At 54.8% G+C, this 13,369-nt stretch overlaps 2 protein-coding genes across 3 annotated transcripts in view; one reads left to right on the forward strand and one right to left on the reverse strand.

The window, feature by feature from the left end:
* Positions 1–6,413: 6,413 nt before the first annotated feature.
* Positions 6,414–9,753, reverse strand: MED29 (mediator complex subunit 29). Its single transcript, XM_024768318.1, has 4 exons — positions 9,489–9,753; positions 8,882–8,940; positions 8,519–8,603; positions 6,414–6,717 (listed from the first exon to the last, which is right to left on the reverse strand). Exons 1-4 carry the CDS (start codon positions 9,702–9,704, stop codon positions 6,475–6,477), a joined length of 603 nt encoding a protein of 200 aa, XP_024624086.1. The 5' UTR covers positions 9,705–9,753; the 3' UTR covers positions 6,414–6,474.
* A 369-nt stretch (positions 9,754–10,122) lies between these two features.
* Positions 10,123–13,369, forward strand: part of PAF1 (PAF1 component of Paf1/RNA polymerase II complex) — a 4,872-nt gene continuing 1,625 nt past the window's right edge. The window contains exons 1-11 of one of the 2 annotated variants that reach the window (XM_024768317.1): positions 10,123–10,290; positions 10,844–10,873; positions 10,972–11,064; positions 11,377–11,498; positions 11,592–11,658; positions 11,746–11,847; positions 11,930–12,035; positions 12,132–12,200; positions 12,285–12,388; positions 12,479–12,595; positions 12,693–12,821. In XM_024768317.1, coding sequence (XP_024624085.1) covers positions 10,244–10,290; positions 10,844–10,873; positions 10,972–11,064; positions 11,377–11,498; positions 11,592–11,658; positions 11,746–11,847; positions 11,930–12,035; positions 12,132–12,200; positions 12,285–12,388; positions 12,479–12,595; positions 12,693–12,821 — 986 coding nt within the window. In that variant the 5' untranslated portion in view covers positions 10,123–10,243. Of the gene's footprint in view, positions 10,291–10,822; positions 10,874–10,971; positions 11,065–11,376; positions 11,499–11,591; positions 11,659–11,745; positions 11,848–11,929; positions 12,036–12,131; positions 12,201–12,284; positions 12,389–12,478; positions 12,596–12,692; positions 12,822–13,369 lie in introns of both variants that reach the window. The other variant, XM_024768316.1, reaches the window with a different exon arrangement.

The raw sequence follows: 13,369 nt of genomic DNA on the forward strand, positions 1-13,369 counted from the left end.
AGCCCTGGACCGGACCCCATCCGCCCGGCTCCCCGCCGGGACTCGCCTGAGGGGGGCCTGCGGGCGGTCGCAACACCGCGGGGAGTGCGTGGGGTGGGGGGTGTCGGCCCAGTTTTCAAAGGCTGGAGACTGAGGCGCGGACAAGGGAACTGGCACGGAGGTGGGGGCAGGGCTCCTGGGGGAATTGACAAGGGCAGAGGCTGAGAGGGCGTGCGATCGAGAGACTGACCGACAGGGGCGGGGAGAGACGCACAGAGAGCAAGAGACAGAAATGGAGAGACCAAAGAGAAAAACACAGGGACACACACACAGGGGGGGGAGTTGCGCACACAGGGAGACGTGCACAGAGAGAGACAGGGTAAGGAGAGGAGGCGAGGTGGGGAGGCACAGATTGAAAAGACAAGACATAGACAGTACCAGAGAGACAAATTCAGAGCGGGAAGCGGGAGGGAGGGAGAGTCACATAAAGAAACAGAGAAAAAGGGAGAAAACTGGGAGAAACAAGCATCCACAGACAGAACTCCGCAGGAGCAAAACGGAGAGAGGAGACCCACGGGCCTGGTGGAGAATTCTCTTCTGAGACCTGCCGGCCTGGCACGGTCTCGCTCTCAAACAGCCCAGATCCGGAGACCTGGACCGCCCTCCCCGCCCCCACTCACGGGGGTTGGGGGTGGGTGTGGTTCCGGACACCTGGTGAGGCTGGAAAGGGGCCTCCTTTCCCAATTTCCCAATTCCTCTGTGTCTTCTCACCCTCACGCAGATAATGGCACTTCTGATCGCTTCCTCTGGGCTAGGCACTGTTGCATGAAAGTGCTTTATTTACACACATTAACTCAAAGAGGTATTGTTATGCCTATTTTACACACCAGGAAACCCTGGCAGAGAGAGGCCAAGTTATCCTCCTTTAGTAAATGGCAGCAGCCTAATACCAGGGCCTTAAATTATGTTAAGAGTTTGTGCTCAGAGAAAACTCAAGATTGGAAAGGGGGAGATCTTTTATTATGGTGGTGGGTTTCCTTGATGGAAAGCTGTCTCGAATGGCAGAAATGGGTCATCCCCAACTGATGGTCGGATGGGTCTCTAATAAAGGGCTGTACCTTGAGAAAACTCTAAATGTGCAGAAATCACTCCCCTTATTGGCAAGTCTTTTATTGTCAAGGGGTTGCACTGAGTGACGCTCTCTTAAGATATGGAGAAGAAACTAATTTTTAAACTAGGTCTCGATGAGCTAGCTGGCTGCCCTGAGTGAAAACACAGGGGTAGAAATAAACCGTTGACACGGAGTGCAGTTATAATGGTGGAAAGTTCATTCTTGCAGGTTGCGACTGCAGGCTGCGGGCTTGTATTGAGGTGGGGAGATTCTGCTAGACACGCCGACTTGCTCGTCCGACAGAGCACGGGGGAATCCCTGGTGCGGCGCTTTCTGGGGCCGAGGGGCCTTCCCGGCCGGTCTCGTGAGCTGGGCGGCTGCGGGCGGCTCTGGCACGGTTGCAGCCTCCCTCTAGCCTGTGACTCACTCGCACGGGGCGAGGGAGGGGGGCTTCCTGGAAGCCGTGACGAGGAGGCTAGGCCTGGATGCCAGAGTTCCTCTCTGTAACCAGGGCTTCTGTCGCCTGTAAACAGACGCTCGAGGGCTACGGGAAAAGGGGGAAAGGGGAGGTGCCTGGCACCCGCCACCCGGTTGGGCTCCAAATCCCTGTGCGGCTAGTGGGACTAAGGCGGCGGCAAAACGAGAGGTGGGAGGCACCCTGGGGTCCCCGGTGTCCGGCTCGGCTCTGGCCGCGATCCTGGAGGAGGGATACCAGTTTCGATTCCCTGGAGACAAGGAGCATTTCCCATCCCTGAGTCAAGCTGACCCCCTCCCCTCTCCCAACTGCTGAGTCATCGGCCCGAGAGCCAGGACGCTTCGGACTGGGCGACTCTCGAAGAGGCTAGAGGGGGCTTTGCGCGATGAAGAACAGACTACCCCTGGAAACACTGACGGGGGCGGGGGTCCTAAGAGCCCGGGCCTCCGCCCCTCCTTGCTCAGATCCAGGAGTCCGGGTTTCCAAGCCACCTCCTCGCTCAGACCCAGGAGACCCGGCCCCCAGCCCCTTCCTTCACCAGACCCAGGAGTCCAGGCCCCCAGCTACCCTGGAGCACCCAGCCCAGGAGGAAGTTCAGGGCAGGGCTCCGCCCCGCTCCCCACGTAGCCAGCGGGAAAATCCGTGGCACCAGCTAAGGCCGGGAATCCCCTCTGGAATGACGGTGGGGAAGGGGACGGCCGGGGTCCCCCGTGGGGCGCAAGGGGGCAGGTCCTGGGCGGGCAGACCGAGGGGGAAAGGGGCGGAAACCAGAGAGGCTAAAAATACGGCGAGCGCTTCCGGCCTAGGGGGAGGGGAACGTTGAGCAGTTTCCAGAAAAACAAGCGGGGACGGGAAACGCGGGGGTGTGAGAGCCGGCCAGAGTGCGCGGGCGAGCTGGGGACAGTGTACGCGCCGGCACGTGTGCCTTGTGCGCCCCAGGCGTGATTGACTGGGCGGGAGTGGGTGCGGCCGACGCGGGCTGGCAGTGTACTTGGCTGCGCGGGACCTGCGGCGTGTGGACCGCGTGTAAGCTGTAGGTGCGAGGTGGGGCTGCCCTGGCGCGCCTGGATGTGCAGTTGGGCAATTAGGTGTGGGACACAAGTGCGCCCACTTTCCTGTGTCAACGCTGTGTCCTTACAACCCACCTGGAACGTATGGCTGTGAGAATAAATGCGGGAAACCGCCTATGCCTGCGTGTTTCTGACCAGACTGTATTTACTCTCACCATCTATGGGGGAGGGAGTGTGTACTCAGCTGTAACTGTCTTTGAGGTGGCATCCGTGAGAACGTGTGACTTACATACCTCCCTGCACATCTGTGTGTAGCTCTGAAACACCTTGGGCTCTGTAGTGACTGAGTGATTGTAACTCTTTGAGGGAGGCTGGCGAGAGTCGCTGTCTGTCCTCAGGTGTGATGAGGCTCTGTGAGCACACAGCTTGGGAGCTGAGGGTGTGTGGGAGCATGTGCGTGGCTGTAGGCAGCTGTGGCTGTGTGCAGGGCGCCTGCAGCTGTGTGTGTGTGATCATCAGGTGTGTGAATAGTGTTCCTGTGTCTGTGTCCTTGGGGTGTAGCTGAAAGCACCAGGAGGCCAGTGTCTGGAAGCAGTTCCTCTGTGGCTCAGTCACAGGGCAGTGAAACTGAACTTTGGTTCCTGACGTCTACAAGCGCACATGATGGGGAGGGCAGCTGGCCCACTCCTGCGGTTCACACAGGCCTCCGTGGGCAGAGCAGAGGAAAACACGCACGCACACTCGAACCTGAGAAGCATTATCTAAATCCAGCCTCCGCTGCTTTTGATAATATTGAGCTGAGGGCAGGGCTGAGTCAGCCTGTGATGGGCAAAGTCTGAGATGGGGTAGGAGATAGCGGGGTTAAGGGGTGGTTAGAGGGTTGTTTGTATATTCACATAGTTGGATTGTTCCTTGAGTCTGTTTGTGGGACTGCCCCCAGGATGGAGACGCCAGGGACACCATGATTGTAGGATGGTGGGTTATGCCATTCTCTGCTAGGGAAGAGGGGTGTCATGTGCGCCTGTGTTTTGCCATGGTCTGTTTTGTCCTGTGTGGCTGTGCATCTCATATGCATGCTTCCCTGGAGTGGGCGGTTGTGCACGAGGCTGTACAGTCTCCCTCTGGGTTTAATAATCCACTAAGAACCTTCACTAAGGTCCTCTCCTATCCCTGCCTCTTCACCGTGGCCCCGGCTTCCACATTATTCCACCAACACACCATCACATTTCTGCCTCAGGCAGGGCCTCTGCACTTACTGTTTCCTCTCCCTGGAATGTCCAAAACTTATTCCCTTTCCTTCAAGTTCACTCCAGTACTACCTTCTCAGTGAGGCCTTCATGACCTGGGTCAAGGACTTTAACAGGTTTAAAAATAACCTTGTCATCTATTTAACAAATAATAAATACATGTAACATCTATTTACAGATCACATTAATACATGTGAACCACTACCCAACCTAAACTCTCATGTTTTCCAATAAAGTAACATAATTCTCCATATGCAAATCTTTTTTTTTTTTTTTTTTGCGGTACATGGGCCTCTCACTGTTGTGGCCTCTCCCGTCGCGGAGCACAGGCTCCGGACGCGCAGGCCCAGTGGCCACGGCTCACGGGCCCAGCCGCTCCGTGGCATGTAGGCTCTTCCCGGACCAGGGCACGAACCTGTGTCCCCTGCATCGGCAGGCGGACTCTCAACCACTGCGCCACCAGGGAAGCCCCCATATGCAAATCTTGTGTTACTTACTCCCAAATACTTTACTTTTCCTCCTATTATCTCTCTCCACTTCTGATCTCACTTCTCTGCTTTATTTTCCTTCTTGGAATTTCTCATTACCTGACATACTGTGTTTTACTTTATCACACTTAACTGTCACTAGAATATCAGCTCCAGCAAGGCAGGGATCTTTGGTTCACACTGTATAGGGCTTGGCCCAAAATAGATGCTCAGCAAATGTGTGTTGAATGAACTCCACTTCCGGGGGCACGATTTCCACAGCGTGGCTGTGTGAACTGTGCATCCATCATCTCACTGCCCGCCAGGTGTCTCCGCAGTCGCCCTGGGTATGGTTTTAGGCACTGCTGGGCCCCACGTCAGGGCTGCTGGGATGTCACGCCCCCATCTGTGTGTGATGTTGTGTTGATGCTGCCTCACAGGGCCAGCTGTACTTCATTCTGAGTGTGTGGGCCTGTGCACTGACACATCTCTACCAGTATGTGGTGTGTGCCCACAGGCTGGAAGGCACTGGGCTCTTCTGGGGAAAGTGTGCTGTACTCAGATAATTGCATCATGTTAGGTGGAAATATAACTTTGTTTTTGTATTTATTTGGACCTTACGTATGGTTAAGGAGATGTGTATGGGTGCCATATTGACAAGGACAAGGTTATGACGGTCAGTTTTATGTGTCAACTTGGCTAGGCTACAGTCCCCAGTTATTTAATCAAACTAGTCTAGATGATGCAGTGAACGTATTTTGTAGATGTGATTAAAGTCTATAATCAGTTGACTTTAAGTAGGTTATCCTATTAGATCTGGGGAGTCACATGGGGGGGTGGGGGCTGATTCAGTCAGATAAATGGGCAGAGCTGTGGCTTCCTTTCAGAAGAAATTCTACCTATGGGCCGCAGCTTCAGCTAGTGTCCAAGAGTTCTGCTGCCCTGCCTGGAGCTTGCCCCTATGTGCCTGGCACTTCAAGGAAGGTCAGGGAGAAAGGGAAGGAACTTCTGGGATGTGTGTACACACAGACACACACACACACACAGAGTTGCAGGCTCTGGGTGAATCGCAGGTCTCCATGGTCCCGGGTTTTCCTCACAGATGTGGAGTCCAGGACAGGAGGCCTCTGGGCGGTGCCATGGGAACCAGGGTACAGAAGGTTTTGGGTGGGTCAGTCCCCCAACCAGGCTGAGTCACTTGAGCCTTTCACACCCACCAGCTGGGCCTGGGCTGGTAGCTCCACCCTGTACTTGCCCAGGCCTGAAGGCCATGGGGAAGTCTGGTGGGGCACTCCCTCCCTGAAGCCCCCTCCCCAAGGTCTGCTTCCCGGAGCTGGGGCCCAGGCGCCTGTCTTCTTCCCCAGGACTGATGATTCACCCCTGCTGGGGCCTTTTCACTTCTCCTTTGGGGCTAAAAATACAGGGACCCAGGCATCCAACTGGGCCAGGCTTCACCGCAGATTGCACAACGCCCCTCGTTTGAGTGCTGCTGACGCAGACCCCGGGTACGGGGGGTGGTGGGCTGGGTTGCTCCCCGATCGGGCATGCTGAGGTCAGGGCCTAGACCCCTCCACTTCCTCTTTCCTGGGTCAAACAGACTGGGGGTTGAGCTGACATGGGAGGTGCTGGGGATCCCTGGATGTGACTGTGGTCCCTGGAAATGAAGCTCCTTCTAGCCCCAGGTAAGCCAGGGGTTCTGGCTTCCATTCTGGCCCCCTGCACAGAGTCCCAGTTAGGAGCTGGGGGCAGAAGACAGCAAAGGGGCACTGGGAGAGAGATGGTCAGAGACAGGGAGATGGGGACAAAGAGATCGAATGACACAAGACGCTCAGAGGAACAGCTAGAAAAAGGAGCAGGCACAGAGACCACCCCCAAACTGGGACAGAATCAAGGAAGGATTGAGGGAGAGGGACCCAGTCAGGGTTCCAGAGCCAGGCCAGGTTGGGGGAGAGCCCCTGGAAGAGGTCACCAACAGGCACAATCCAAAGTCCACCCTCAGCCAGGGAAGAGAGAAGGCAGCCCGCAGAGGCCAGGCCCCGCCCTGGGTGCTCCCTGCTGGCCTCTGTTGCCCCCTGCTGGCGCCAGCCGCAGTGCGCAGGCAGGAAGAAAAGTCAGAGACACAGCTGCTTTGAGGCCACTCTTCATTCCCTCCACCACTGCCAGCCCCGCTCCCAGCCCTGCCAGCTCACAGGGCGCCCCCCGGGCCCGTAGGCGGTGCAGGCGTCTTGCCTGTGACCTTGTTGGCGCAGTCCAGCAGGGCAGTGTGAATGTCCTTGGCACAGGCAATCTGGGCTTTGATGACCGCCAGGTATTGCGGATAGGGCAGGCTGTCAGGCTGGACGGCGTCGGGCTTGGTGGCTGTGGGCACCAGTGTCGGAGAGTGCTTGGCACTGTCGCAACTCTGTGACAGGCACTCATGGGCCAGGCGCTGTGGGCAGGCAGGCAAGCAAGGTGTGGCATCAGCCTTCACTCCGGGTACTGCCAACCCCACCCCAAGGGCCAGCCTGGGGTAGCCTTTTTAGCCTCTGGAATCCTGGGGGTCTTGGGGTCAGAGCCTGGCCCTGCCACTCGCTGGGTGACCTCAGACATGCGGCTGCTCCTCTCTGCGTCTGTTTCCTCCTTTGGAAAATGGGTTTAATAACTACTTCTACTATCTAATAAGGTGAGAATGGTGAGAGCAGCGTGCAAGAGACACAGGCACAGGTCCTGGCAAGTTAACTTAAGTGCTAGTTGATGAATGTCAACTACTATTGTTGTGACTGTCCTGACCCTAGGCTTGGCATTGGCACTAGCTTCTCTGGCGGCACCTGCTCCTCCTGGTTTTCCTCCTACTTCTCTGGCTGGTCCTTCTAGATGCTTTTTAATCTATCTAAGGCTTAAATGTGGTAATTCCCGTATCCCTTCTCCTCCTCTCATTCTCATGCCCTCTAGGGGTTGTCTCACTCACACACACTACTGTTCCGACCTCTGTACTGACGACACCACTTCTGTGCACCCAGCCTCCCCTAAAATTCCAGAGTTCCCATACTCTGCCCCCCAGACCACTCTCCTTCCTGGGTCCCTGTCTCAGGGACGGCCCTACCATTCCAACTAGAGCCCCGGGCCTCATCTTGGAGGCTCCTCCCCCAGCCCGTCAGTCCCATGGCCCTGTGCACAAAGCCTTCTGAGTATCTCTCCCACCTGCCCTTTCCCACTTCCTCAGGACCCTGCTCTGGTGGAACCTGGCCCTCCTGGATCCTGCCATGGGCTCCCAGCCTCCACTCTCAGCCCCTTGCACCCATCCCTCATGTGGCAGCCAGAGAGGCATATTCCTAAAAAAGCAAATGGGTCCACGTCCTTCCCTGCTTGAAACCCTCCATGGCTCCCCAGCACCCTCCAGGCTATATTCAAAATGCAACAAGCACCAACGCCTACCCCACCTCAGCCAGACTGAATTTCATGATGTTCCTAAAGGGAACTTAAAGCAGAAGCTGTTCCGTCTGGCTGGGATACCTTTCTGCCACTACGAGGCTCCTCAGACTGACTTTTCCTTCAAAGTCCAGTTCAAAATAACGATGACAATGAGGAAACGTTTGCCATGTGTCCAGTACCAGGTTAAGTGCTTTATATGCAAGATCTTGCTGAGTCCTTCCCAAAAATCCATTTTTCAAACGAGAAACCCAAGGCTCAGAGGTAGAGATTGGTGGTCCGTCTGACTCCAAAGGCTGTGCTCTCAGACACTTGCCCTCCTCTCAACTCCTGCCCTTCTTCCATTTTTGTTCCAGCCTCCGCTCAGATATGCTCTCCACCAGTCGTCTACCCTGAGCCACTTCCTCCCTAAACCTGCCCTAGGCAGGGTCAGGTGCCTTCTCTGGACTTCCACAGCCCCCTGAGCTTCCCTCATTTTAATCCTGCCCCCTCTGCCTGTGCCTCCACGACTCCAGCCCGGAGCCTTCTGTCTATGCTTCCCCCTTCAGAGCCCTCCATGGCCTGAGCTTTTCCCATCAGAGCCCTGACTACTCTGAGCTGTCAGTGTTTGAGGATATATTTGTCACCCCACTGAACTGGAAGCTCTGTGAGGGGCAAGGATTGGGCAATATTGTGCCCCCAGCATCAGCTGCAGCATCAGCACAGGTCTGGGCCGCAGGAGGTGCTCAGTGAGCGTGTGTCGATTGACTGAATGAAGGTTCCTGAAGCACCAGGAACTGAGGCAGGGTTGTGGTCACCCTGTGGCTAGGAGACCCCCTTACCAGGCAGAGCTCTAGCTGGTCACAGAGTGCGTAGAACTCCTCCAGACACTTGTCAAAGCGCTGAATGGGTCCATCGCTGCTCTTCCTACAGTCCGGGAGAAGAAGGTGCGGAATGTATTTCCAATCTCTGGGACTAAGTGACTACCCAACCAAGTATCCATCAGAAAACCAGGTATAGGCCCAGGAGACCCGAGGCAGGGCCTAGGGGACAGTTAATAGAAGAAGGGGCAAAAAGGGCAAGGTCAGGCGCTAGGGAGCCAGGCTTGAACATAAGAGAAAAAGTGCGGTGGGTGTGGTGCAAGGGGGATGAGTTTCTAAGACTAGGATGGAGTTAGGACAGCCTGGAGAAAGAGGAGTACTCACTGTCCATTGTCAATGTTAGTGTTCTGAATCAAGTTCTGGGCTGCAACCTTCATCAAGGTCTAAAGAAAAAAAAAAAAGAGGTGCAGCAGACGGAGAAAGAGAAGAGGTGACACTTTTGGTAGATCTACACTCTTCCTTAAGATACACCCAATCTCAGGCCTCCTCTTCACTTGGCACTTACCCTCCTGTCACTCCAGAGTAACCCCGGCTTCCATTCCTCTATAGCAATAACCACCTGTCTTTTCCCAGAGGCTCGCTCTCACCTGGGGTTCTCGCCAATACCCTCCCGGACATACCTCAGAGTCCTCCCTCACCCACCAGTCACGGTCAGTCTCTGTACAGGCCAGTCCTTTCCTCAGGCTTTAACGACCAGAGCTAAGTTTCTCCTTTAAATTCCCTCCCCCTCGAATTCCAGTCAGTCTCAAGCTCAAGATTCGCCCTGATCCCACCTCACACTGTCAATCCACAGAGCTTCGCTTTGGCCTCACGAAGAAGATCAAGTCTCATTCCTCTCCCCTGCCTAACGCTCCTTTTGCTCTCTCCCTGACTAAATAGTCCCTCCGCCCGCCCCCGTGGTGTCAGAGAGCCAAATCTCCCGACCAATCACCTGCAGACTTTCCTTCAGCTGCGGGATGAGCATCTTATAACGCTGCACAGGATCGAAGTCCTGTTGCTGTTGCTGCAAAAGCCCGCTCTGGGCAGGTCCCACAAGCTGTGTTGGTGGTTGTGGCTGCTGCTGGGGACCCGAGCCACCGGCCGAACCCGGACCTGACACACTAGCGGCAGAGGAAGCCGCGGAAGCCTGCTGCTGGGATGCAGCCATCTTTCTCGCTTCGCGGGCGGGAAGTGCGTCAGAAGCGCGTCTTCCCGGTTTCTTTTTAGCGTCTTGGTCTCTAGGCCCCGTGTGCTGGTTAGCTCCGCCTCCCAGAGAACTTAACCAATGGGGGGAAAGAACCCACCCTCCAACTCGACCCTCAAATCCGACGTCTAGACTGAGATACCGATTCGCCAATCACATTGCCTCGCTCCGCCCTTTGCCCAGACGCTCGCCAATCCGGGTGTGGTTCCAATCAGACTCTATTTCCCAGAAGGCGTCGCCGCCTGAGGCGACCTGCGGTCCTCAGAGCACTGGCGGCAGTTGGTGTTCTGGAGCTGTGAGTCAGTCCCTGGCGTTGTTTGCGGGTTTACTTGAGTACTACGTAGTACTCCAGTGTTGCTGGAACTCTTCTCACCAGCCCACCTCACTCCGACCCTATCCCTGAGGAGAGCGGTGTCCACCCGAGCCCTGCCTCGGACTGGGCGTGCGCCGAAGTCGGCACGCCTTTTAGAGGCTCTTGTCAGGACTTATCTCGCGTCGTCGCCATGGCGCCCACTATCCAGACCCAGGCCCAGCGCGAGGATGGCCACAGGTAGGCAATACGGCGCCTGACTGTACTGTTTTTCTTTACGTTTGGGTAGGCATCGGCGAGGTGGGAGGGTCGAGCCCAGTTGTCAGCCTACAACCTCACCAGCCCCCCCCATGTCAGCCCGTGACGTCACGGAGCGCTCACCCGCTCACGGGGGCGGGTCTCAGAAGGCGTGTTGCCCCCCTCTTTCCCTGCCGTGGAGTTCTGGAATTAAGCTCTTGGGGACTTTACCCAGAAGGGATTGAGTTTTTATTCTTCCAGTCAAACGTTTGGAGACCCCTTTTCCCAAAAACAATTGAGCATGTGACTTTTATTAAAGTACTTGAACACATCTCCTTCAAAAGGGATTGAGCACTTGGCTTCATTCATTAAAGCCTTTAGGGACACTGAAAGGAATACGTGACACTCTCATTAGAGCACTTGGGACACCCCTTCCAAGAGGAATTAGCGTTTGTCACTCTCTCCTTCCCTTTTAAAAGCTTGGAAAAACCCCCTTTGCTCTCCTGTCAATCCCTTTCTTTCCATCTTTTGTCAGTGTCTCTCTTTTACCCACCAGGCCCAATTCTCACCGGACTCTGCCTGAGAGGTGAGCTCCACTGTGTTTTCTTAGGACGGGTGGGCCAATGGGGGTTGCGAACAGAGGTGGGGCATCAGGGGCTGGGTTTTGAGCCACTGTGTTCCCAGGTCTGGAGTGGTCTGCCGAGTCAAGTACTGCAATAGCCTCCCTGACATCCCCTTCGACCCCAAGTTCATCACCTATCCCTTCGACCAGAACAGGTGAGACTGCGCATGGGGGTTAGGGAAACGCCTCACTTAGAATATGAGTTCCTTGAGGGCAAGGACTGCTTCTCTTGTTGACTGTTCAGGCATACAACAGTAGCTAGCACATAATAGTAGGTGCCCCGTAAATATTTAAGTAAAGAAGCAAGCACTGTCCGAGTCTCTTCGAGAGCTGCTCGCCTGCTGACTCCAACATGGGGGACATTTCATTCCGAGTTCCTCCCTGGAGGAGCTTAGCCTCTGGGAAGCAGGGATGTGAGGGATAAGCCTGGAATTAGGCAACCATACTGGGCATGTTTCCCCACCCAGGTTCGTCCAGTACAAAGCGACTTCCTTGGAGAAACAGCACAAACATGATCTCCTGACTGAGCCAGACCTGGGAGTTACCATTGACCTCATCAACCCTGATACCTACCGCATCGACCCCAATGGTGTGTTGGGAGACAGGGAGGGCCTGCCCTAGGCTAGCGAGGGCTGGCTGTGGTCCTCCGTCATAGTCCTTCTCTCACCTTGCTCTCTTCTAGTACTCCTAGATCCAGCTGATGAGAAGCTTTTGGAAGAGGAGATTCAGGCCCCTACCAGCTCCAAGAGGTGAGGGGGTGCTGAGTGGGGACTCAGGACTGGCTCTGATGGGAGGAAGGTAGTGGGGTCCTGAGGTGCCCGATTCTCCCGCCCCAGATCCCAGCAGCATGCAAAGGTGGTGCCATGGATGCGGAAGACAGAGTACATCTCCACCGAGTTCAATCGTTACGGCATTTCCAATGAGAAGCCTGAGGTTAAGTAAGTTGTGGTGGGTAGGGAGGGAAGGTGGAGCATTCAGGTATATCCAGTGGCCTCTAAAGGCCTTTTTCTTCCTCCCTAGGATTGGGGTTTCTGTGAAGCAGCAGTTCACTGAGGAAGAAATATACAAAGACAGGGATAGCCAGATCACAGCTATCGAGAAGACTTTTGAGGATGCCCAGAAATCCGTAATTGAGGCACTGGGATTGCGGGGGGGGAGGCAGACAAAGGTGTGGTTCCAGAGAACTTTGTACTCCTTCTCACCCTGTTTTTGCCTCTGCCAGATCTCCCAGCATTACAGCAAGCCCCGAGTGACACCAGTGGAGGTCATGCCTGTCTTTCCAGATTTTAAGGTCAGATCCAGGGCAGGGGGCAGAGAGGGATAGCCTGCCATCTCTGCCTGTCCCAGTCTAACTCCAGTGCCCTCCACCTCCCAGATGTGGATCAACCCTTGCGCTCAGGTAATCTTTGATTCAGACCCTGCCCCCAAGGACACAAGTGGTGCAGCTGCATTGGAGATGATGTCTCAGGCCATGATCAGGTAAGTGGCCCTGCTGTCCACCTTGGCCTGCTTCTTATTGTCTCTTTCTCCTCACTCACTCTTAACTGCTCCTCCTCTTCCCCCAACCAGGGGCATGATGGATGAGGAAGGGAACCAATTTGTGGCTTACTTCCTGCCTGTGGAAGAAACACTGAAGAAACGAAAACGGGACCAGGAAGAGGAGATGGATTATGCACCAGATGACGTGTGCGTGGGTTGGGGTTAGGTTTTGGGTATTGATAAGTGTCTCCTTTTCTCCCTCACAGGGAAGAAATGGGGCTGACCCTATCCCCTTTATCCTCAGATACGACTACAAGATTGCTCGGGAGTACAACTGGAATGTGAAGAACAAGGCTAGCAAGGGCTACGAGGAGAACTACTTCTTCATCTTCCGAGAGGGTGATGGGGTATACTACAATGAGTTGGAGACCAGGTACTCAGCACAGCCCTACCTCACTCAGATTACCCTGGGCTTGTACTTCAGTACCCTGGGGTATGCAAGAGCCACCTTGGAGGTCATTTATACCTAAAGATTTGCCATGTGCATTTGTAAGAGCAGAAGCCTGTTCATGCATGTGGGCTGGACCTGGTTCTAACACAAGAACCCAGAAAAAATCTTTACTTAACACTGGAGATTTTTAGAGCTTTTACGTAGAGTAGGACTACCAAGTTTACCGATACTAATAAGAGACTTCGTGTAAGAGTAAACATAGCTAAAGTATGGAGTAATACATAAAATTAGCATGAATGTTTTAAATGAAGCGCTAGATACCCAAGTTCAAAAAACATGACCCCCCAGACTTCCCTGATGGTTAGAAGTTTACTGCTGTGTTGGGACCCTTGGTGTAAGGTTGGGAAAGTGTGACCTGGAGTTTCTACTTAAAGGAGAGATCCAAATTCTGATCCCATTAAGGCAAAAAAATCTAAAAGGGGGCTTCCCTGGTGGCACAGTGGTTGAGAGTCCGCCTGCCGATGCAGGGG

The sequence above is a fragment of the Neophocaena asiaeorientalis genome, unplaced genomic scaffold (assembly GCF_003031525.2).
Source record: "Neophocaena asiaeorientalis asiaeorientalis breed wild unplaced genomic scaffold, Neophocaena_asiaeorientalis_V1.1 scaffold629, whole genome shotgun sequence".
NCBI classification, from domain to species: Eukaryota; Metazoa; Chordata; class Mammalia; order Artiodactyla; family Phocoenidae; genus Neophocaena; species Neophocaena asiaeorientalis.

Coding starts and splice junctions, on each gene's coding strand:
- MED29 (XM_024768318.1), bottom strand. CDS start 9,704: ATGGCTGCATCCCAGCAGCAGGCTTCCGCGGCTTCCTCTGCCGCTAGT. Junction 8,941..9,488: donor AGCTGAAGGAAAGTCTGCAG/GTGATTGGTCGG, acceptor TTTTTTCTTTAG/ACCTTGATGAAGGTTGCAGC. Junction 8,604..8,881: donor ACTAACATTGACAATGGACA/GTGAGTACTCCT, acceptor CCCGGACTGTAG/GAAGAGCAGCGATGGACCCA.